This window comes from Triturus cristatus, chromosome 6, assembly GCF_964204655.1.
Source record: "Triturus cristatus chromosome 6, aTriCri1.1, whole genome shotgun sequence".
In the NCBI taxonomy this organism is placed as follows: Eukaryota; Metazoa; Chordata; class Amphibia; order Caudata; family Salamandridae; genus Triturus; species Triturus cristatus.
This window is the reverse complement of record NC_140589.1, coordinates 1,768,892,768-1,768,917,732: the sequence shown is the minus strand read 5'-3', so window position 1 is coordinate 1,768,917,732 and position 24,965 is coordinate 1,768,892,768. Positions and strand designations below refer to the sequence as shown.

Below are 24,965 nucleotides of genomic sequence, written 5' to 3'. Positions count from 1 at the left end.
GGGATATTCATACTGTGCGGTCTGATACATTTGTCGTGTTGTTGTCTGTGTGGCAGCAACAGGCAACGGTGGTGCAGCTGGCACAAACTGTATTGGCTGTTGTGCGGCTGGCATGGCCTGGGCATGCTGCATAGCTCCTTGTTCATTCTGATCTTGTCTTAGTGGCCGTGATCTTTCTTGTGTTTTACCTATGGCGATATTATGTTTTAGCACTGGACAATCGTGTACGTAATGACCTGGCTTTTTACAATAATTGCATGTCCCTTTTACAGGTCCTGCTGAATCGGAATGTGTCATACCCTTTTTATGTCCTTCAGCTGGAACTGTCTGGGAAACTAGCATTTTCATTTTCGTGTCTTTCATGCGTCTGTGTTCATGTTCTTGTTCCTCTCTAATTCTATTGTGGTGGTACTGTAACATTTGTAACATTTGTGTTGGAGTGTTACCTTGCCAGGTACTCTCGAATTTTAATACTCTATTCTTTACTGGGGGCAGGGCATTTTCCACCAATTTTGTTACGAACAGATGCGGGTATGATTCGCTACTTGCTTTTATGCCACTATTTATACCAAAACATTTCTCGAATCGGGCATAGTAATCGCTAGTGTCTTCATCTTGCTTCTGTTTACAGGCTGAAATTGTACCCCAATCTTCCTTTTTCGTAGTTAATAAACGTGGCAGTACCTGTACTAGTAGACCTGGTAGTGCTTTAGTTTTGTCCCCAAGCCCCGAACCTGGACCTCGGGCCCTTTCTTCTGCTTCTAATGCTGACCATTCTATCTTTTGGTCACCTACCTCCCACTCTTTTTCCTTGAGTTTCTCATAAATGCCAGCAGGCATCAACACCTTTAATATTGTCATAATGTCGGGGTAGGTATACTCTCCCATGAGTAACATGTCTTTAATTTCTCGGTGAAAACCCGCTGGGTCTTTGTCATGACTGGGTACCACTTTCTTCATTTCTAACAATTCTATTTTCGATATGGGCGTATATACAAATACGCGTTTAAACTGATTGTCCTCGCCTTTTATTGGGTGTACTTCTCGTAAGGGATTCTGTCTATCCAGGTGATACGTGGTTCTTTCCTTGACAGGCAATGAGACATGCTCTGAGCATACAAAAAGAATATACTGCTTTCTTGATACTAGAATTTCTTTAATTAATTTAGTACCTGGACCTCTCCATTTATTCATAAGCAATTCAGTCAATATGTCAGGTAAGGGACCAGGGTCCGAATGCTGACTCTGATATAGTATAATGAGTTGTTGAATCATATAAATCCCAGGTAACCTCTGCTCATCTGGGGTGAGATTCAAAAATGTGCGTACTACTGTCTCATCACTATATTTTCCGGGACTGTCCACCCAATGGACAGCTGCCCTTGCTAAATCTTGTTCATCCATAGAATCGAGAAAATGATAACCCCTTCGTTCTCGGAGTAGTTTGTCGGCGGTTTGGAACGAATGCTCGTTAGACCTTATGTTAATTATAGGTATTTGGAAATTCCTGTCATTATCTGGACATATTGGACGTATTGAGTCAGTATGACATCTAGTCTGATCCCTATTACAAGATCTTCCTCTACCTACATAGGCTATGGTGTCCGACTGTCCTGCGGGCAGTCCTGACCCTTCTTCCTCGCTTTGTTCGAACTCGTCTGTCTCTAATCTCTCCTCGTGTAGGCGTTCTATTTCTTTACGGATCTTTCGGCACATGGCTATTATACAATTTTGCTTATCGTGTCTCCCTTCTGATATATTCTGGCTCCATTTTGTAAGAATTTTCATTGCTTCCGGATCTACCCCCGGTCGGTCTTGATTTCTGATCACACAGTTTATGAGGAAACGTAACAGTTCCCCCTGTATCTCTACTTTCTGGTATTCCATAGCTCTGTTAATACATTCTGGATCTCGCCCTGTTTGAACAAAATGATATATTTTATCTAGATGCGCAGTCATTCCTGGTAGCTTCGCTAAATACCCTGCGGCTCGTCTGATACGTAATGATGCCAGGATCATTTCGTCCTCTTTACCGAGCACCGGGTCATATCTACAATCTATAAGAAGTTCCTTAAGCGTACGATCACTTACGAATTTGGGTGTACGTGAATGCGCTGACTCTTGAAAAATAAGTTTATTTATTCTAGGTGGCGTAGAAAAAATATTGGTAGCACCTCCCGTGGCCCCGTCTGGGGCGTCGGGTGTGAAAGGATTCGTCGAACGTGACACAGCAACTATAGGTGTGGACTTAGCTATAGAAGTACCTGTAGGAACAGATGCAGAAACAGATGTGCTTGCCGGAACTTGTGACTCGATTTGTTGCTGTAGGGATACGGGTGCTGGATCTTGGCGTTGGACCTCCCTGGTATGCGGTCTACGTGGGACGGAATTAGCATACTCGGGAGCTGCGTCATCTAAATATGAGGAAAGAAAAACATCTTCTGCGGTTCTAGGATGCCCCTTAGGATGTACCTTGATTGGGAATAATGGGGGTGGCAAGTCTTTCGGTATCTCTGGAGTAGCCTTAGGTAATCCTTCGGCCAGAAGGGGATACATACCATTCATAAGGGCATTTCTTTGTCCGTCTACTTGTTCTGATTTCACTCGGATACCTTCCTTAATTAATAGATTGTCTTGAACTTTGCTTGAACTTTCTTTACTCTTCTCTTCCTGTCTACGTGCTTTTTCCGTACGTCTATGAGATTCTTTACGCCATAACTCAACGGCGTCTTTCTGTGACTGTCTGACTTTCCTTTTCCATAACTCTTCCTCGACTTTCATGATGCACTCTGCATCCCAGGTCCCCGCTGCGGGCCACCTCTGACTTTCTGGTAATCCCTTGGTATAGTCTACCCATAAATCAAGAAATAATATAGCGTCTAAGCCATGTTTGTGATACATAAAGTGCCCTGGAGTATCCCTAGGAGGAATAGGGACGGCTTCTTCAAGTACCCCTTTTCTAGTAGTGATCTGTCTTAATTTCGAAAAGAGCGGCATATTGACAACTGATCTGATACTTAATCTTGAACACACTTAATAAAAAAGCACACTTAATGAACAACCATTCATACCACAATATGCAGGACGTTTAACACATTAAACATTAAAACATTAAACCTTTAACTGAAACAACAATGATGATCGTCTGCATAACTAATCACCATGCTTAATTCTTGACAATAACTAGATACTTCGGAATACTTGATATACTGCTAAACAGTACAGATACACTGCTAAAACAGTGCAGACCGGATTTGTGTACCCAAACCCGTCTTGACCGGCACAACCTATGTGCACGTCAGAAATGCCTCCCCAGCAATGGTACTCACCGGGTAGCTTCGGAAACGGAAGGCCTCAGTAACTTGAACTTGAACCGGACTGGACTCGACTCGACTCGTCGGACACTGGGCTTGACTTCGGACTGGTGGGTCTCTGTATACCTCGGATCTTGCTCTCTCAGCTAGGCTCTGGTCAGGATACTTCGCACTTCTCACCGCCTCGTCTGGGTGTTGATCGCAGTCTCAGTCGCCCCCGCTTGACTGGAGGGAGATACAGGAAATCCTGCTGGTACGCGTTATTGTCCGTCCAGCTGTGGCAGGAGACCGGGCCTGCAACTCACCGCCGGCGCGTGAGATGAGAAAGTGTCCCTATTCGGGCGCCATCATGTGGTAAATAAAAATTCCTTTACCGGGACTGAATTTGATACAGAAACATTATAAAATAGCTCAGTAAAATGAGAGGCAGAATCCGTGATATTAGAGTTTCGGAATGGGCTTTATTCCAATAATCGATTATAATCGGATGCTTCAAGTTCCATCACCACGGGGGTTCAGGAAGTGAAGTACATACTTTATTGACAAGAAATAACTTTTATAGTACATACATTATAATGAAGTGAATACAGTAGGCGTAACAATTGATAAGGAAATTGACGTTTGGTCTGCGTAACCGAAAATGGGTGTAATAATGAGTAAAAAGGAACATGATTGGTTATGATGTCATACATAGGTGGATCTATAAGATAATACTTGGCCTAAATGCGCGCGCAGCAGTATGACGTGTAAGTGACGTGTAACTAGGGGGTGACGGGGACTTGACATTTAGCTCTACATGTGGAGACAAGAAGTCTGAGGGGTCAAGTCAACCTAATCCCAAATCATATCTAACATCCTATGTTTAAAGAACTATGTTATCCATAAAAGAAGGACTCTCGGACAGAATCTATTCTATACTGACTGTGCGTGCGTGTACAAGCGTCTAAGTGTCTACACTGGAAGCGAGGGGGTAGGAATATTCCATGGTAACAGGGCTATGAATTACTTGCATGAGGACAGAGAAGTCGAGCCTTTTGCTCGGTAGCTGGAAGGATGTTTACTTAAAATACTAGACAGGAATGCATCGGCTGAGGGGAAGGTAGATAATTCGAAGGTGAAATACAGTTCTTGGCAGAGAGTAGGCTGATGTCAGGCTTCGTGAGCCGCGCAGAGAATGAGACAAAGTTCATGGTCACAGATGCAGGCTCGGACTGGAGCTTTCAGAGGCAGAAGGCAAGAGGAGTTTTGATGACAGAATCAGGGCCTACTTGCCTGGACTGTAAAGTGGCATAAGTGAACCATATAAAGCCGGTGGCCTTTCATATTTAGGAATGGAATATCCGGCCTATTCATGGCGGATCTGTCAAAGGACATGTTGACGGTGGACGCACATGTATTTGCGTCTTCATAACTGGAACTGGAGGGAACATACATGTACTTGTGACATGCACATGGAACCGTTGGGGTCCAAGATAGGGGACATAACTGACCAGAAAAATCCATATTTCCACAGAGCAGTACAAATCCTGTAAGTGCACGTCCCATCCCGTAAGGGAGGAGAATGTTGTAATGGTCCTCTGTAGAACTGGATTGAGAGAAGGCCACCCTTGCAACAGGTTGTTGGTGTTCCACCACTGCACAGCACAACAAGTGCGGCGGATGATCAACACTAAATCGCCCCAATGACCAGCCGCTTGAGACCACTGGTGCGCCCGGCACTCCTGCAACGGATGCATGTGTAACCTGGCATAGGGGACTATGGCCCTACAGGAGGCCATCATGCCTTGGAGGCACATGACTGTCCTGACCCTGACTTGGTGGCCTGGTTGGGAGGTATTAGTGCCTAGAAGGACTGTATTCTGGAAGCATTTGGATAAACCATGCCAACTTCTGAGTTGAGGATTTCCCGGGGACAGGGCTGTATCTGGAACGGTTGGACATGGGATTTTATAGCAGTGATGGTAAACCCCAGTTGGTGAAAGAGGTTTATTGTGAGCAGAGCGTGTTCACTGCAGTTTTGACGAGTGGCACTCTTGATGAGCCAGTCGTCCAGATAGGGGGAAGACATGAATACCTTGCCTGCACATATGCACAGTCACTACTGCAAAGCACTTGGTGAACATCCTGGGTGCAGTGGTGACCCCAAAGTGGAGCCCCTTGAACTGGTAATGCTTTCCGCTGGAAATAAGTGTCCTTCAGGTTGAGAGCAGCCATGAAGTCGCCTTGTTGTAGCAGCGGGATGACAACCCGAAGAGTAACCATGTGGAAGTGCTCTGAAAGAATGTATTTGTGCAGAATGAGTCAAAGGGAACCATCTTTTTTAGGAATGAGAAAGTAGAGAGAGTATACTCACAAGCCTTGCTTCTGGGGAGAGTTTCTGTTAGTGAGGTGGAATGGTGGAAGGTGTGGAAGTGAGCTCCAGACAATAACCATGGTGGATATTATCCAACACCCACTGGTCGGAGGTGACGATCCGCCAAGCTGGAAAAAAACCTTTGGAAGCGCCTCCCGATAGGTGTTCTACGATCAAGGGGGAGGAGAGGCAAGTCCGGGCTTAGTGGTGATGACCGCTCCTTTGGGGGAGAGACCTTACCCCGGTCTTGAGTTGTTGCCTCTAAAGGACCCTCTAAAGAGTGGGCTGTTTGGCCTGTGGACGTTCGTGTGATGTGGAGGCCTCAGAGGAGGTGGTCTTTGAGCCTCCACAGTAAGGCGTACAGTTAACGGACCCGCAAAGAATAGGTATCTGTAGGGCACCCATTGCTTTAGGTGTCTACCATATCTTTCTTTATTTTTTCCAACATCTGGTCAACCTGCGGTCCAAACAGATGTTGGCCTTCGAACGGCAGGTTGAGCAAGTTGTGCTGGGCTTCCAGCTTGAAGCCAGAGATACAGAGCCAGGTAAGTCTGCATAAAAGGAGTTGACCCCTCTAGCGCACAGCAGATAGTGGTGTTGGAGATCTGCTTTCCCTCAGACACGATCTCATAGCCCCTCTTCCTGTGCTCCTCTTGGAGATGTTGGAGGAGCTCTCCATCTCATTCCAATGGGCATACCTAGAGAGCAGCCCAATGGTTGGCCAATTGCGCAGCTAATATCTTACCTGCAGTATCTATCCGTTTACTCTCTATCTGGTGGAGGGGCATTACAAGTAGCTTGAGGGTTAGCCCTCTTACATGTGGTGGCGACCACTACAGAGCCCGGCGGTAGCCGACCATGAATGTTCAGGGGGTCAAGAAGGGCAAGATTTGTATTTTTTGTACACCCTTAGGTGTGATAATTATGGAGCAGATGGGTAAGATGTCTGGGGTGTGCCGCAGCATGCCTTTGAGCATAGGGAAGTACTGAGCAGAGCGGTGGGTGCAGTAGAGAGTCTCAAAGACAAAGTACTCCTCCAAAGGCTCAGTGTGGAGATTCACCTTGTGGAAGGAGGCAGCCCGATCAATCAGTTCATGCTATGATGTGGGGTCATCAGGAGGGAAGGAAAGTGCAGGGTACAGGTCGGGATCTTTGTTTCACTGTTGGGACAACATTATAGGTGTCCCAAGGATCACCCAAGTGTTGAATGTATCCCCTCCCCCTGGCCCCTAATGTCTGAGTGACGTGAACCCAGAGGTGTGTAAGGATGGGGGATGCCTGGAAAGGTGGACGGATAAGGTGAGCATTGTGGAGAGGGGCGAGGTGGAGGAGGAGAAAAGGGCAAAGGTGTAGAAGCCTTGACTGCCTTCTTGCACTGTTTGGGAGGAGGAGGAGGCAAGTCCAAACTTTCTAACAAAAAACACAATAGCTGATCCTTCAAGGGTTGAGCACCAGACCCTGGAGGGTGGGCTAGGATCCAGTCTATATGGGGGGAGGATGACGAGATGTTTCTGCCTGGTGCCGATCTTGTCTTAAGCTTGTGGAAGATTGGTTCGACTGCGCCAGAGTAGGGGCCGGTCTTCGATGTCAGTGCCGATGTTTTCAGCTCCGAGGGCATTTTTGATTTTGACGCCGAAGGTGTTGGCGTGAGGTGGATGTGGTTGCCGTCCAATGGGCTGGCCTCAACAGTTTTTTCAGTATCAAGCAGAAGCAGAGTGTTACGCTCGAAGGTGGTGGTCGGTGCTGAGCATAACCAGAAGGCAGTGGTGGTCCAGCAGTCAGTCTCTGAGGTTCCAGAGTGGCAGGATGATCCTTATACTGAATATTTCTGAATGCGAGCGGTTGAGAGAGGGAGGGAAGTCTGTACTCACAGCAGGCTGCGCCAGAAGCAAGTCCTCAATCTCCAGATTGGAGCCAGAGCTGTCAGCGGGGGAAAAGGTTCCCTCATCTGCTGCATAAGGTTGTGGGCAATGTTCCCCATTGAGGTCCTCTGAACCGAAGAGGTCCAGTGTGTAGTCTCCTCTCCTACAAGACATCTCGAGACATCGAGCCCGACGGTCTCAAAGGGTCTTCTTGGATTGCAAGGAGCAACAGGCCTTGCAGGCATCCTCGTTGTGTTCGGGAGACGGACATAAATTACAAATCTGATGGATCTCAGTCCGAGGGTTTGCGTGGCAGCAAGGACAGTAACAAAATGGCGTACATTCCGTCACCGTCAAGACATGGTGGAGAGACGCAGATGGTTGATGGAAGGAGGCCCCGAATGGCGAAGGCTCATGTGGGCCAAAGTTGACCCGAAAGTCGCCCAGCGAAGCTTAAACAGACGATCCGAGAGGAGAGAGAAAAAGGAAAACAATACAGACGGATGGCGACCAAACAGTGCACTGCGACCGTGTTGTACCGGAGCACATGTCCAAACCAGACGGCGGAAAAAAAAAAAAACAGTCCAACAATGAAGTTGGTGACCATATGCATTACCAGGGAGTGGAGGAGTCATAGTACCTTGTGACTTGAAAGACTTCTTCGAAGAAAAACAACTTGTACATATCCGGGCCCAACACTAGACGGCAGGAGTATGCACAACATGTGTACCTACAACCACATATGCCTCAAATATATACTTTTTCGAATATTGAAGCAACTTTATCATATTTTACCCCACGTTTGTTGTGTGATTTACATAGCCATAATTTTCAGGGCTCAGCTCGTGCACTGGCTCTAAAATCCGAGCCAGACCCTTGGCTCGGCTCTGGTTCGTCTCTCGATGTACATTTATTGGTTTGCCCACCTGTGCCAGATCTCCTTATCTACACCCATCCTCGAGCCCATGTGAGCTGACCTTTCTAAACAAAGTTATCCATGTTTAGAATATTGGCTTGCGAGCATAGCTGTGCAGGGCACATACAACTGCACAGAAATAGTGTCAGCAGCATGAGGCTGCAGAGAAGTAGTTAAGTGCCAATAACTATGGAGTCGCAGACCCAGTAAAACACTCCAGCAATTCGCATTTACTCCTGTTCCATATAGCACTCTAAGAGTCCAGAGAACCTGGGGACATTGACACAGAGGAGAGGCAACGTTTACTAGAGGAACCAGATTTATTGTATCAGTCAAGCTGGCAGAATTCCCTTCAGGATGGTAGCCTCAGTTACCAGGGCCAGTGTCTGGTGCTGTGGGCAGAGGAAGAATATGCAGGTAGCTACAGCAAGACCTACAGAACAGTATTGGACTAGTTAAGAGAGTATAAAGGCTATATGGTAGCAAAATGTATTTTTATTTTATCAAATACAATATTCCATTACTTGCAACGCACAGAGCTTAGAACTATAAACATTCTAAATTCAACACATAATAACCTCAACCAACAACAACAAAACAGTTATCCCGCATTTTAAGTTCCATATTTTCCATTTAGAAAGCCAACATTTAAAGACATATCCATAGATTGCTCCAGTCCTACAGTCTAGAGCAGTCACCTGAAATGATGAATGCCAAAGTAAAGAAGTGTTATATCTGTAAAAGCGAGAACTACTTGTGTGTGTATACCATCTGCCAGTGTTCTGAGCCCCACACAGGTTCCGTGGCAGCATTTGACTGCTCAGATCCCAACCAAGACAACACTCCCATGGGAGCAGTCCAGACCACACTCCTCAGATGAGCAATTTCCTAACAAGCCCCATATATCCCTAAGCCTTGAAGTTTTTGGCTGTAGTGAGGCATACGTCTATACTCAATCGTTGCAAACAGCTATATGTCCTAACCAATCCTGCAGCAAATGAGCCGCGTTCCTGAACCACGCTATACAACTCTACATTCAGCTAGAAGTGTGGCCAGCACAGCCAAACTCCTGGTCAATTTCAGCACATGCTTGACAAGCCCCAGCAGGACAAGGAGCACACTGACTGATGCCATAACCTACCATTTAATCCAGGTTTGTCCATATACTTGGACTCAGTAGTCTTGTACTGCTATGAAGCACCAGACTAGATGAATAAATCAGCACATGCCTCTTGGCATGTCCTACAACAAGGGCTTGCTGAAGGAACTATTTTATACAACAATACTGGTGTAAGGTAAATGCGATGCAAAAATGTATGATCTGAGTAACAGGGGAGCCTGGAGATAAAACTAGCTGTACTAAGAGACTATAAACATGGTCCATATGATCCTTATTTACCCATTATCCATTCACCTTTTCTTATTATGCAAGAACCGTATCAGAATGTATTTTATCTTTGTACAAATAAAGTACAACAGTTTGTTTCATGGATTGTTGTATGTGATGAAACATCTTTACAAAAGTTCTTCTGATCGCCTGAAACAAGTCGAGTTTACCCAATTCTGACTAAATTAGGGATAAAGCTAAGAATTCACACTGCCTTTCTTGTTGGTAATACTATCTCAACCTAGGCACATTCACGTTTTTCCTCTTAACAAAATAATTTCGGCTTTAAAGAAAAAAAAAATAGCAACAAAGCCTATTTTCCAGAGGACTAAATTAGTTATTTGAGGTAAGTCGCTGTGAAAATACTTAAATGGGGGAGGGGGACATAATAATGGTGAGGCCCACTGATTTGGGTGGGTTAGAGGCAAACCTATTTGAAGAGAACTATTTTGAGAATAAACTTGAATAAAGAAACCCCTAACACAGACTGCATAAGCCATGCTTGACTACCGTTCCTTCGTAGCCGCACTCCACTCTTACCCTTTGGGGTCCAGGAGGTCCCGGACTTTCTCATTGTAGATCTCCATGTAGGACACTTCCACTTTAAAACTGAGCTCCTCCGTCTCCTTGGTCTGCGTCCTCTCAAAAAGGGTACTGCAAAGCCGAGGGATGAGTCCCGGCTGGTCAGCTGTGCCCATCATCGTGTAGGACTTTCCGGACCCTGGGGAAAAAAATAAAAATCAATGAACAATAATTAGTCACATATCCATAAATGGCATATGTGAAACTTTTGTACCAGTTGGTTTGAAGAACCACTAGATTTGAATTTCGAAATATTTTCTTTCACAGAAAGTGGGAGACTGATGGATTACTTTGGTAATAGACCTGGAGAACAGCGGGATGGTAGTGTGAGTGTTAAGGCAAGAAAAGGGAACAAGGTTTTGCACCAGTCCTGACGGAAACATGCTGAATAAAGAGTATTTCAGGCCCCATAACCTTCTCATGGGAAGTTTAAAAAAAACACTTATGCAGCAGTTGTGGTAAAGGCTTTTATGCTATATTAGTCATATAAACTGGAATCATAAAAAATAGGAAAAATAAGGGAAGGTTATTATAGCCTTATAGCCCGCGGCAGCAGGCTATACCGGCTATTAAAGGTCCGCTCCCGAAGACGAGGGACTTTAACAAGCCCTGCTACGAAGGGCTATAAGGCTATTAGAACATTCTGCCACTAGAGGGCAGAATGTTCTAACAAATGAAACAAAGGCCTCTCAAAGCTCGAGGGGATTTAAATCCCCTCGAGCTCCGAGAGGCCTTTGTAAAACATTAGCAGCCCGTAGAAGCCTGGAGCACTCCATTGTCTTCACTGGAGCTCCCAACATTCCAATGTTCTAATATAGCCTTATAGCCCACGGTAGCGGGCTATACCGGCTATTAAAGGCCCGCTCCCGAAAGCGAGGGACTTTAAAAAGGGAGCGGGACTTTAATAGCCGGTATAGCCCAGCTACGAAGGGCTATAAGGCTATTAGAACATTCTGCCCTCTAGTGGCAGAATGTTCTAACAAATAAAACAAAGGCTTAGTGAGCCCGAGGGGATTGAAATCCCCTCAGGCTCCCTGAAGCCTTTGTTCACAGCCAGAGCTGTGAACAAAGAAACATTGGAATGTCGGAGCTCCGGGCTTCTACCAGCCATTAGAAGCCCGGAACACTCCATTATTTTCAATGGAGCTTCCAACATTCCAATGTTCTAATGTGCATTAGGTGTCAGGGGCATACGCTGAATGTTATTTTGTGGTCAATAACACCAATGAACATCTTCATCATATTTTTTTTACTAGCTCAATAGAATATATTAGCCCCCACAACAAATGAAATGTAATGGATGGAAGCAGGAGACCACATACAAATATGTCAAGACCAAACTTCCCAAGTACAATACATAAAATCTGCAAACTATACAGCAGATTGTGGAAAACATGGCGAACCCATAATTATGCTGTAAATACCATAGCCACATAAATCACATCATTCTGGTCCAGACCACTGTTTAATGAACATTTTATTCATGAAAGGGAAACAAAACTAAACATTCTGAATCCAAGCAATGCACATTGTTAGCTGCAACTGGAAGAGAACAGCTTCAACACCCCCTCTCTTCTACAGACACAATATGCTCTTAACACTATAAAGGGTGTTCTTTTCCAAAACAATGCTTTCTTAACTACATAATTAAATACTGTTCTCTTCTTTTTACCACATAACTCCAAAGAGTGTGGCGTCCAGTATTTCACTAGCTGTTTTCAACAGGCATTTCCCTGCGATACCCATTATGTGTCATACATTTATATACACAGATGCATCAAAAAAGATCCATTTCGCTGAGGAAGGAATGCAGCACAGTGTTGTGTGATTTATATCATCTATGAAACAGTTAAGTATTCTCTGGGGTGTATATTTTGGTCCCAATTGGCAAGAGGCTGGTGCGGTCATTCATATGCACCGGATGTACTTGGGTGGAGTGCACTGACCGCCTGCTGTGACTCATAAGTGCATCACCAGTCTCTGAAGCCAATCAGACATTTACTCTTCTCGATAAAAAGTCACCACAGTGACCCCACAGAGTACTTGAAATATATGGGGAGACTAGGACCATGGGAAGAGGATAGTTAATGCCCTTTTAATGTCAACAAATAAACGCTTGCTGAGGTTTCGTGCGAATTTGGTTCTCAGAAGGATGGAAATGTTCACCCTGCGTAATTTTATTCATATATACATTTTGCCAACAAACTGCAGAAGACGTTTAGTGAAATCTGCCAACTCTACCTCTGCTTTCAACCCCAGTACAGTGGGACAATTTAGCATTTGAATTGTAAACAGTTTTTCAAAACAGTAAACCTACTAATTATGCAAGTCGATGAGCGTTTTGCTGATAAGTCAGATTCTTGCAAACCAGATCTTTTGGTAACCGCCTTGCACGAAGGTGTATACAGAGATAGGAAGCACTGATGATGAAACTGCTGCACATTCGAGATTGTAGTCCGTAAGTTAAAGCAAGATCTGGTTGGCACCGGCTATCTACAGGTGGCGCCTAAGTTTTGGCCTTATGGCTCTAGCTAGTAAACAAAAGAAAAAGTATGTATAGGAGCACTCAATCATTTATACCACAATCAAAATGTAACTGAAATGTAACTCAGATGAGCATTTTTTTGTCACCAGATCTATTTATTAAATGTTGCGATATACATACTTCAACACACAGTGTGGTGCAGTTTCAATAGGTATGCATCAGTACAGTATATCAGTGATGTATCCCAGGGCGACTCTACTGCGCCAAAACCAGTGCAAAATTAATATCACCAGGAGCCGGGGACCCTTTAATCGCAATCTAATCAATTAACCTTAACCAAAGGTCTGCTAAGGCTCCTGGAGTCGTGGTGGACGTGTGCGTATAAGGGGTGGTAGCAGTCGGATAGGGGGTTAAGAGATGCTACCCGAGTCGCTTGTTGCTTCTGTATGGCAGCCCACACACTGGTGTCGGGACACAAGTGAGGAGGAGGGGGTGGGGGGCCGGGCAGGGGAAGAAGATGGCCAGAGCACTGTATAACAGGCCCAGATGTAGCAACCACATTGCCGCCCTCCTTCCCAGGCTATAACCAACAGTCCAACCAACATCCATGACTCAGTTGAGCATTTAATGCTTGTAAATGTATTCCTTACAGTCATTACACACAGATGCAGCCAACACATGTTTAGCCCCAAAAGGCTATCTCATTTAAGGAAGATAGAATACAAGAAGAATTGGAAATTGTAATGGACGCTAGCCATTATGTTGGCATCATAAGGTAGTGAATGGTAGGGGGGCATTCTTTCATTGCCCCAAAAAAAGTCTATGAATGCGATGGTAACAGTGATGGTGCATAAGTGACATAGTTCCTCCTTAGTCAGAAGGCTGAAATAAAGCAATGAAGGCGTTCCAAACATCTGTAAAGGATCCTTTGTGCTCCGTAAGTCCCAGAGGAAAGTACAAGGTTAAGGCTATGATAAGCCTATATCATCTGTTCATTTCACGGCTCGGGCGTGCGTAGCGCCCTACACTGGAGCATTATCAGACGAGGATAAATGCTGAATCACCTTTTTGTGTTATTAGATTAAAACTCAACACCTGGCCTAGTTAGTAACTTTCAGCATGGACCAAGATGGGCCATTTCTAAAATATTCATCAATTATGCTTATTATTAGTAGATGCCACCAAGAATATGCATTCTAGAACGTTCATTAGTTTGATGTTGGCACCTGGGGTTGTGAGACCTACAGTGACATCATTCTTCGGATAGCCTCGGGAATCCCAGGGATTCTGCCCAATCATATTACTTATTAACAGTACTTACCAGTCTGTCCATAGGCAAATATACAGGCGTTGTAACCCTCAAAGGCATTTTGAAGAATGTTCTCCCCAAGGCACTGAAAAACAACATCTTGACCTAAAAGGCAACAGGTATAATAGGTTAGACAATATGAACTGTAGGCACAGACATTTTAGGTTACAAAAAGTATCATCATGCCCCAATACTTTTAAGGGGACAGGTAAGAAAATATTATTTTAACAAAACTGTAAATACTTGTAACCAGCTGAGGAAAGGGAAGATTTGCAAACCAAATCGTTTTTGCTGTCACAGGCAGACCTCTGCGCATGTGTTCCTTCCCCATGATCCCTTTTCCAAACCTTGATTGGAATTTTTCCTCATTAATTACGTCTACCACTTGTATTTTAGTCCCTCAATCTGCAAACCTTATATTACACCACAAATGTCATGTTAACATACCATAGTTTATAAGCCTCCATTGAGTGCTTTGGCAAAGGCATTAGAGAATTTCCAAATATATAAAATGAAGGAACTAATCACTCGTAAAACCACCAGATAGATGCCTCTTAAACCAGATGCCAATATTTCACAAAACAATCATATGAGCCCACTTTCAAGGTCACCTGAAGGTTTGGAAGGCATATGAGATGGAAAGCTTGCGGTGAACTTGAGTAGATTGAGTGATTTCAGCTTTGTCCAGACTCCTCCTCTTCATAGCCGACAAGCAGGAGGGTTTTATCTAGTCTAAAGGGTTCCTCAGACAAGACCTTGAAATAAGTAGTGCACCCGTCCTACAAGTCTAATTTTAATCAGTGCAACTGCAGTTATCGGGATCCCATCTCCGGCAGACTTATCAGCACATTTCCTCCATTCCTTGTGCTTCATCTGTTCTCCCCACACAGCAGTTTCTGAATCCCACCTGATTAACATCAGTAGCTCTTCATCCTCTGGCTCAAGATCTTGTGATAAGAGATGCCCCTGAAACATGATCAGTCCTCTCTTCTTGCCTGGGCTGAAGATCTACCAAAGTTGGTGACCAAAGTTGGTCAGCCTCTCCGCTTTGCTCACAAAATGGAAGAGGAAGCCCACTACAACCCTGCTGGGAACCTTCAAACTTTTCTTGAGAAGCAACCATAGAGTCAACATTCCCCCTCCATGGCAACAGCTGTCACCTCTATCTCCTTATTTGTAGCGCAGAGCCCTACGAGCCCACATTTAGACTCTATGGCAGCCACCTATCTCTATATGACCAATAATTTGTAACCTGGATATGGAAAACTCTGCAATAGCCTCTGCCACAGCCACGTCCCAGCTTCAGACGTGATGACACAGGCACATAAAAGCAACATCCCTGCACACAAAAGTCAGGGTATTATGAACATTTACCAAACTGTCAGAAGCGGGGCGACAGATCATTTGAGAAAACAGACTGCAAAATTCAGAATGGGACCTCTTCACATATGAAAAGGCCACTCACTCCAGGAAGGAGGGGGAAATCAGTGATGAATCTGCAGTTATAGAGAATATTCACCACAAAGAACGTTACCGAAGGTTAGTCGTGTGTTCTTCTGATGTGTGCTTCTAACCACAAATGTCTCACTTTTTGTATCAATACCAAAACAGCACCTCTAGAAAGGTGGTGGGCTGAGGGTGGGCTTTAAAAAGGAAGTCAGGCATGACCAAGCAGGTGAAATGACCCTCACTGTGGACGTGCAAGTCGATAAAATAATGCCTGGTGAAGGAATGGAACCCACGTAGCAGCTTGGCAGATATCCAACACCAGAAGGCCTTCTAGCTACAGTCGGTGTGTAGAGGCCTCGACCCCGGTGGAATGAGGACTTAGTCCTTCTGAAGGTTCCTTCCTGGCCACAGCACAGCTGGGTGTAAAGGACAATACGTAATGGTTTGTAACATCTACATTGTCTATAATGCATTCTGCTGCTATACCGCTAGAATGTATGCGTTGTAATGGTTGCGTGGTAAAGGATGTTTCCCATATCGCTAGCTCAGAACGACTTGAAATATGTTCAATAAATATATCTGGACAAAGTCAGTCTCTGGACTGCCTTCAGTTTCTTCACATCCACTAAGCTGAGAAAGAGTTGATCGTACACCCACCCAGTGCCCCTTAGTCCTATCAATGTAGAAGACACACGCCTGCTTGGGATCCAACCAAGTGAGTCCCTCCTCCTTAGAGGGATGCGGCAGAAAGAAGAACGCCGGGAGTGTGATGGACTGTAATACATGGAAGGAAGGTACCACCTTCGGGAGAAAGGATGCCCGAGGCCGAAGCACCAACCTGTCATTACAAGTGCCCCCTGTGAGACTCAAGGACTCCATACATGCAACTTGGTGCAATACTCAGTAACTCAGGTCTGATTGGAATCCGCCTGATGTAATACCTGGGGTATTACCGGTGGGTCCCTAAGGATCCCGATCCCATCCCGTTCCCCTTAGTTAATCCTCATCTCATATCCGGTATCTGACCTGCAGTCAAAGGCTGAGGGTTTCCATCTACTGTCAGCAGCCGAAGTCCGCAGGTGAATACACGGAGTAACTCAGGTAGAATCAGTAACTCCTACGATACCCACTGGATGTATAATGGCCCTCGTCATCGAGGCCCTCGTGTCCAGTTCCTTCTGTGTTATTGGCTTGCCGGCCCCCTACCTCCAGGCCGGCTGTGCGGCTTGCATTCACTTCTTACCACTATGCATGGCGGCCTCCTCACTGCCACTGTCAGACACAAAATAATTTGGTTTTCTCAGATTTACTCGTTTTAAAACAAGCTCAAAACTTGTCACCAACACATATTCAACTTCTCGCAGCTGGGACACTTCTGGAACAAGGCCCGCCTAACAGCCCAAAATCCATTCCATACATTATCTCGACCACCACACTTAGGAGGAAAAAACAAAAAAGAGCAACACATCTTTCTGAAACGTGCTATCCCACATCAGCATCGGATTGACACGTTGTTCCTACATGAAATAATGCTTTCCCAATAAATGTGGGGTGAGGGATTTTGCAAAGACACAGCCTCGGGTGAGCTGTGGTCTCACACAACCAAAGAGGAGCTCTGCGGTGATGCCCAAGAGAACACATACAATAGAAATGCGGCTTCCCACAGGACACGGGCCTGCATCGACCCAGCTCTCCAGTTAGCCATGAAGAGCGGGCTGTGTCATCGTCGAAGCAATCTGCAGGCTCGCCGGTTTTACAGGGAGGATGCGCTCAGGTGAACCCAGAAAGCACGAAGCGCAGCAAAGCCGCATGGGGGTGACAGACAGACAGACTGGCCGGTGTCCCAGACAGGTTAATGAACTGTGACAGGCGCGCAAACATGCGAAAACAGCCTGTATGTCATCGAATGCCATTAAGAGATGTTGGCCAAGGAGAGCAAGTATTGCATGAGGCGAAGACCTCTCATCAGTGGGTCGGGGTACGGGCAGAAACAAGCATTGGAAATGCATTCGGTCTTGCATTTGTTTGAGTTCGAGCTAATAGCATTGTAAATGGCAATGTTTTATCCCCATGTGTTATGGAGTGTATGTATGTGGTGTGCAGTGGTATTATATGAGTTGCATTGTATTAGTTGTGGTATCGTGTGAGGTGGATTTCTGTAGTGGAATTGTGTGGTATGGTGGATAGTAATTAAGCAGTATTGAGTGTAGTGTAATTTTATGGAGTCGGATTGTGTGTTATACGGAATGGTAACTTGTTTTGTGGAGCAATGTGTTTTTTAAAGGACACTGACAAAAACCAATCAGAATCTGGAGGCGGGCTGAAAGAAGTGGGACTAGCATGTCTGCCATGATTTTTCGACACATTCTGAGGTGGTTCCTTGGAAGAAAAACCCAATCAAGAAGACAATCAGTCATCAATCCAAAAATCAGATGCAAATACAAGACTGCTTCAATGGTGACCCACCTCTTAAACAACAACCCCTCCAAGAAGGACCTAAAGCGGTGGTCTTTGAACATGTGCTCCAGCGAAGAAGAGATGGCAACCTTGAAAACACATTGCAGAGAAAGGAAGCCAGGATGATTTTCAAATAGCACAGTGCATAATGCACTGAATGAAATGTAAGAGCATACTCTAACAATCTGGCTTCTGCATGACCCCACGCTCACCATAATGAACCGCTCAAATGAACCAATATTTACAAAGATAATAACAATCCTTATCCCCAACAGTCTCCTTCACATGAATGAAATCAAACAGGATAATTTGCGCAGAATGTGTCCATAAGCATATGTCAAGCATGCAGGACAAACACATGATGATCAGTTTCACAACATATGGAACGGATGCCATCTTCCTTTAGTATTCACCGCATTGTTTACAATGAGGCACCCCTCACAAGTATTTCAGTTCGGTGTCGCACAACCACTGAAACAGGAACAGTTGGCAAACAATATCAAAATGAAGGCTCGAAGACGGGATAGTGAGCTAATATTAGTGGCAACGCACACAGATACTCTGCAGCCTTACACAAATGTATAGCAGAAGACACTTGCCGTCTAATACTTTGCAGCCTTGGACATTAGGGTAGAGGACACCTGCCACCTAAATGAACTGTTCTTGTTCCCCAGGCAAAGCTATGCACCTGTGCGAATTCGAACAAAGAAAAGTGGATGAGAACGACAAACTATTTCCCCTAAACACACTCGGAGTAAAAAGAGCAGCGGTGAGCAATTGAAGAAATATCAAATGGATGGAGTGGAGCGAAGGAACAGCTTACCATCAAGAAGCCAGGTATGAAGGTTGCCGGCTAGCCAGTGATGCAGAAAGTTCTACTGAACAGGAGACCAATGTATTTGTTCAGACAAACTTCAAAAGGCACCAACAAAACAAGCGAGAGGCGCTTAGAAGACAGTGGCAAGGGAAGTGGTTGAGGCTGAAGGAGTGGTGGGGAGATGAGAAACTGGGACAGGAAAGAAAGTTCGATCAACAGTGAACAGCGGGAGGGGGGAGTTGATTGGGGGAGGGGAGAATAACCAGCTGTCAGCTGAGCACATTCAGAAAGGCAACAAATTAGTCTGCCAGTCTGAAATAAAGAAATGAAAATACGTTGTAGTGGTTTGCGGAGGAAAGTGGCGCTGTTCATAAACAATTAAAGGCACACTTAAAGTGAAAGCGGCGTCATTCATAAACAAATGACGGCGCACTTAAAATCAAAGCAATGCGTTCAAAAATAAAAAAGGCACGAGGCCACACTACGTGTTAAAGCGCAGCGCTCACCTCTGCCACTCCTTACATTTCATTGGAAAGCGGTACAGTGGAGAAAAAATAAAGAAAGGTGGACTGCTATGCCGCTCCTTAAATTTAAGGTGAAAGCGGCACTGTGCAGAAATGAATAAAAGCGTGTGCCATGCTGTGCAATAGGCGGAAGTGTGTTGTTGTCATGAAAGAAAAGGAGCAGAAGCAAGCCACCAAACTAGGCCTGACCTAATAAGAAAAGAGTACTCACAGAGTACCATAAATAACAGTGAAAGTAAGAACACATGTAGCAGGGACAGTCCTCATGGGAGGATAAAAAGTCTAAAAAGAGAGAATACTAAGCCTATTCATGAATCAAAAGCCAGCATTTACAATGGGCAGTAAGATTAGCCAATTAAAAAGATAGGTGGAAAATGGGTGGAGCTTAAAGTCCATATCTGAATACAACATGTCTCGAAGAGACAGCACAAGCACTGCCTAGGCTCGACCTAAAAATATGCACAGGAAAGTGTTAGACGGACCGGGAGGGTCGGCCGAGGACAAGGGGAGAGGTCTCCGGGGAGAGCCGTCTCCAGCGATCGACCAGATGAATAACTTCCCCCCCACAGATATACACCACACAAGGATAAGGTTTAGCGTTCTTTATAGGTGATTTCTTAAGGTACGATGAAATGGTACAAGGAGGTCTGGACTCAGGGGTCCCCTCGATTCGAGTCTCTTGGTTTGGGGGAAAGGGGGTAGCGGGACAGTCTGGTTACCAGTCTGGTAGCTGAGATGGTATGGTGGATAGCTCACAATCCTCGAGCTCGGTGTTCTAGCTTGGACGGGCCGCGGCAGCGCCAGCAGGTCCCGGTGAAGATGGTCGGTACACGGTCCGCGGCAGCGCCAGCAGGTCCCGGTGAAGATGGTCGTTACACGGTCCGCGGCAGCGCCAGCAGGTCCCGATGAAGGTGGTCGTTACAACGGTCCGCGGCAGCGCCAGCAGGTCCCGACGAGGATGGATGATGCAGAAGGCCGCGGCAGCGCCAGCAGGCCGGACGATAGTTCACAAGGCAGGGCTACGGCAGCGCCAGTAGTCCGTCAAGGCTGAGTTCTCTCGGTGTCTCTCGACTCCAGGATACAACTGCCTTCCTGCTCTGGAGCGGCCCTAGTTATAGGTCTGGCGCCCTTTGATGTCCGGACCCTCGCACTTGGAGGTGGGGGTCCGGGATGAGGGAGTCCAGACACCCAGCGGGGGGGTGGAGCCAGCGCCTGGGGGAGCTGGAGGGTGATCGGCACCTGGCGGGGGAGAGCCCTCGACGCTTCTTTCTCCCATTGACCTGCCAAGTGGTCCGTTCACCTCCTGGGTGGATGGTGGTGCCGGGATGTCGGGGCCGGCCAGGCCCTGGGTTAGGGTCGAGCCGGGGCCATGCGGCCTCGTGGCGCAGCGCCCAAGATGGCGGCTGATCCGGCCGGGGGAGCCGGTAGTGGTTCGGCCCCATGATACATGGCTGTCCGGGGGCAGGAGTTCCGTTGGGAGACGGGGTGCGGGTTGCTCTTGGGGGTAACACCTGGGAGTCCGGGGCTTGGGCCCTGTCATGCGGGGAGGGAGCAAGCCCTTCATGTGGCCTGTCCAACAGAAAGCAAATGAGCAGGGAAGGGACAAAAGTGAGCAGTGGTGGATGGATTAGCTCTAGGGTGAGGAGCATGGAGTACATGCATGAGGAGGGAAGAAGGTGAACAGCCATAGACAGGAAAGAAATGATACAGGGTGTAAACCCCCAATGGCAGTTAGGAGATGAAGGTGAACAGGCAGACCGAGGAGAGTAGGCAGGAAAAGGAGTTGGTGCAGGAAAGGTGAGCAAGCAGAGATGGGGCAAAGGTGAGCAAGCAGAGATGGGGCAAAGGTGAGCAGGCAGAGATGGGGCAAAGGTGAGCAGGCAGAGATGGGGCAAAGGTGAGCAGGCAGAGATGGGGCAAAGGTGAGCAAGCAGAGATGGGGCAAAGGCGAGCAAGCAGAGATGGGGCAAAGGCGAGCAAGCAGAGATGGGGCAAAGGCGAGCAAGCAGAGATGGGGCAAAGGCGAGCAAGCAGAGTCAATCAGAGGGGGCAAGTAAGCAATCAGAAGGACGCATTTGGAGGAGGGAGTATGCAATGAGAGGCGAGGCGGCGAGCAAGTAGAGGAGCTGGCTTAAGCTAGCATGTGAGGGCAGCAAGCATGCAAAAGGGGATGCGGAACAAGCAGGCACAGGGGATGCGGAACAAGCAGGCACAGGGGATGCGGAACAAGCAGGCACAGGGGATGCGGAACAAGCAGGCACAGGGGATGCGGAACAAGCAGGCACAGGGGATGCGGAACAAGCAGGCACAGGGGATCCGGAACAAGCAGGCACAGGGGATCCGGAACAAGCAGGCACAGGGGATCCGGAACAAGCAGGCAAAAGGGATGCGGAACAAGCAGGCAAAAGGGATGCGGAACAAGCAGGCAAAAGGGATGCGGAACAAGCAGGCAGGGGTGGAAATCGGGCCGAGGAGGGGGCGAGTGGAAAGCGGGCCGAGGAGGGGGTGGGCGTGGAAAGCAGGACGAGGTGAGGGGCGCGGAAAGCGGGCTGAGGACCATGGTGGCACGTGGAAAGCAGACCGATGATGGGGGTGGCACGTGGAAAGCAGACCGATGACGGGGGTGGCACGTGGAATGCGGGGGGAGGGGGTGCGGAAAGCCGGCCGAGGGGGCGCGGGGAAAGCCGGCCGAGGGGGCGCGGGGAAAGCCGGCCGAGGGGGCGCGGGGAAAGCCGGCCGAGGGGGCGCGGGGAAAGCCGGCCGAGGGGGCGCGGGGAAAGCAGGCCGAGGGGGCGCGGGGAAAGCAGGCCGAGGGGGCGCGGGGAAAGCAGGCCGAGGGGGCGCGGGGAAAGCAGGCCGAGGGGGCGCGGGGAAAGCAGGCCGAGGGGGCGCGGGGGAAGCAGGCCGAGGGGGCGCGGGGGAAGCAGGCCGAGGGGGCGCGGGGGAAGCAGGCCGAGGGGGCGCGGGGGAAGCAGGCCGAGGGGGCGCGGGGGAAGCAGGCCGAGGGGGCGCGGGGGAAGCAGGCCGAGGGGGCGCGGGGGAAGCAGGCCGAGGGGGCGCGGGGGAAGCAGGCCGAGGGGGCGCGGGGGAAGCAGGCCGAGGGGGCGCGGGGGAAGCAGGCCGAGGGGGCGCGGGGGAAGCAGGCCGAGGGGGCGCGGGGGAAGCAGGCCGAGGGGGCGCGGGGGAAGCAGGCCGAGGGGGCGCGGGGGAAGCAGGCCGAGGGGGCGCGGGGGAAGCAGGCCGAGGGGGCGCGGGGGAAGCAGGCCGAGGGGGCGCGGGGGAAGCAGGCCGAGGGGGCGCGGGGGAAGCAGGCCGAGGGGGCGCGGGGGAAGCAGGCCGAGGGGGCGCGGGGGAAGCAGGCCGAGGGGGCGCGGGGGAAGCAGGCCGAGGGGGCGCGGGGGAAGCAGGCCGAGGGGGCGCGGGGGAAGCAGGCCGAGGGGGCACGGGGGAAGCAGGCAGAGGGGGCACGGGGGAAGCAGGCAGAGGGGGCACGGGGGAAGCAGGCAGAGGGGGCGCGGGAAGCAGGCAGAGGGGGCGCGGGAAGCAGGCAGAGGGGGCGCGGGAAGCAGGCAGAGGGGGCGCGGGAAGCAGGCAGAGGGGGCGCGGGAAGCAGGCAGAGGGGGCGCGGGAAGCAGGCAGAGGGGGCGCGGGAAGCAGGCAGAGGGGCGCGGGAAGCAGGCAGAGGGGCGCGGGAAGCAGGCAGAGGGGGCGCGGGAAGCAGGCAGAGGGGGCGCGGGAAGCAGGCAGAGGGGGCGCGGGAAGCAGGCAGAGGGGGCGCGGGAAGCAGGCAGAGGGGGCGCGGGAAGCAGGCAGAGGGGGCGCGGGAAGCAGGCAGAGGGGGCGCGGGAAGCAGGCAGAGGGGGCGCGGGAAGCAGGCAGAGGGGGCGCGGGAAGCAGGCAGAGGGGGCGCGGGAAGCAGGCAGAGGGGGCGCGGGAAGCAGGCAGAGGGGGCGCGGGAAGCAGGCAGAGGGGGCGCGGGAAGCAGGCAGAGGGGGCACGGGAAGCAGGCAGAGGGGGCACGGGAAGCAGGCAGAGGGGGCGCGGGAAGCAGGCAGAGGGGGCGCGGGAAGCAGGCAGAGGAGGAGCGGGAAGCAGGCAGAGGAGGAGCGGGAAGCAGGCAGAGGAGGAGCGGGAAGCAGGCAGAGGAGGAGCGGGAAGCAGGCAGAGGAGGAGCGGGAAGCAGGCAGAGGAGGAGCGGGAAGCAGGCAGAGGAGGAGGGGGAAGCAGGCAGAGGAGGAGGGGGAAGCAGGCAGAGGAGGAGCGGGAAGCAGGCAGCAAAGGCAAGGTGAGAAGTCAGAGAAAGGGGAGAATAAAATGGGTAAGCAAGAAAATGCATACGGTGTAAAGGCAAAGAAAGAGATGCAAGCACAAGAGAGGATTAGAGGAAACCAGGCACTAGGCAGAGAAATACGGGCAGAGATAGTAACATACCGGACAGGAGGTGGAGGAGAACAGGTAACGACAAGTAAAAATCAAGGGAACTTTGAGGGGGTCATCATCCTATGGTCATGCTAATGTGGAGGTGTCCAGACACTGTGAAATGTGCTATATGTAAAGTGGTAGACTACAAGGATAGTAATATTGCAAACAGAGAAGGGCCTCCAGGTGCTAATATACAGAAAGAAATGACTGACTTGAATAGCATAGTAAAACCAAAGGAAATTTTGGTTTGGTTTGGTTTTTGCTTTGTTCGCCATAAGTTGGCAGGGTATGCTCAGACGTGAGTCCCTTGCTCACTTTGCCACTGGATTCAAGCAAGCCTGGCTGAAGACGGCTGAAATGCCAGAAACCGGTCCTAGGAAGCTTGTTTCCAGTCCAGGGAAGACATGGCTTGGCAGTTCGGGCTGGACTGTTCCCATGAGGCACAGGGTCAGACTGATTTGCATATGGCCATGTCTGAACTGGGGTGGCAGAGTGGGCTAAAGAACAGTGATGGATTAAACCCAGATCAGTTGACTGGGGGTGAGTGCTTGCAATGTTAAACACTCCGTCCATCATTTCCTTTGGTTTTTGCTTTGAATAGCATAGTGGCAGATTATTGCTACTGTAATGTTCTACGCCTTCATTTGGAAAGGACAACCAGAGGAAAAGGGATCAAAGGCTGTCACCTATGCCACTGCCTTAATGAACGCTAGCTGTGCTACAGCCATGCCCAGACCTATCTGGATCACTGCCATGCACACACCTAGCCGTGCCACTGCCAGCTGTCCCAGTGCCATGCTCATACCCTGCTGTGCCACTGCTAGGCCAGCTCCTGGCTCTATCACCGGCATGTTAACAACAACCCCCTTGTGCCACAGCCATACCCACTGTTAGCAGTCTTACTAACCTCTCCACATTACCACAAGTATTCTAAAATCCTGTCACTCCAACTTTACTCTGGGCTACTTTAACAATGCAAAATGCTACTGGGCACTTTTATGTCCAGTTTTTAGGTCTCGCTTGTATGTGCATGTGCTGTCAATTGGTGATAATCTATTTCGTCTTTAATTGGCATAATTCTCACTCTT

At 48.6% G+C, this 24,965-nt stretch overlaps 1 protein-coding gene across 1 annotated transcript in view; it reads right to left on the bottom strand.

Moving 5' to 3' along the window:
- KIF13B (kinesin family member 13B) overlaps positions 1 to 24,965 on the bottom strand; it is a 712,974-nt gene that overhangs the window by 443,552 nt on the left and 244,457 nt on the right. Inside the window, exons 5-6 of the mRNA XM_085613040.1 lie at positions 14,221 to 14,313; positions 10,373 to 10,553 (exon numbers count right to left, since the gene is read on the bottom strand). Of these exons, the coding sequence (XP_085469166.1) occupies positions 10,373 to 10,553; positions 14,221 to 14,313 (274 nt within the window). The remainder of the gene's footprint in view (positions 1 to 10,372; positions 10,554 to 14,220; positions 14,314 to 24,965) is intronic.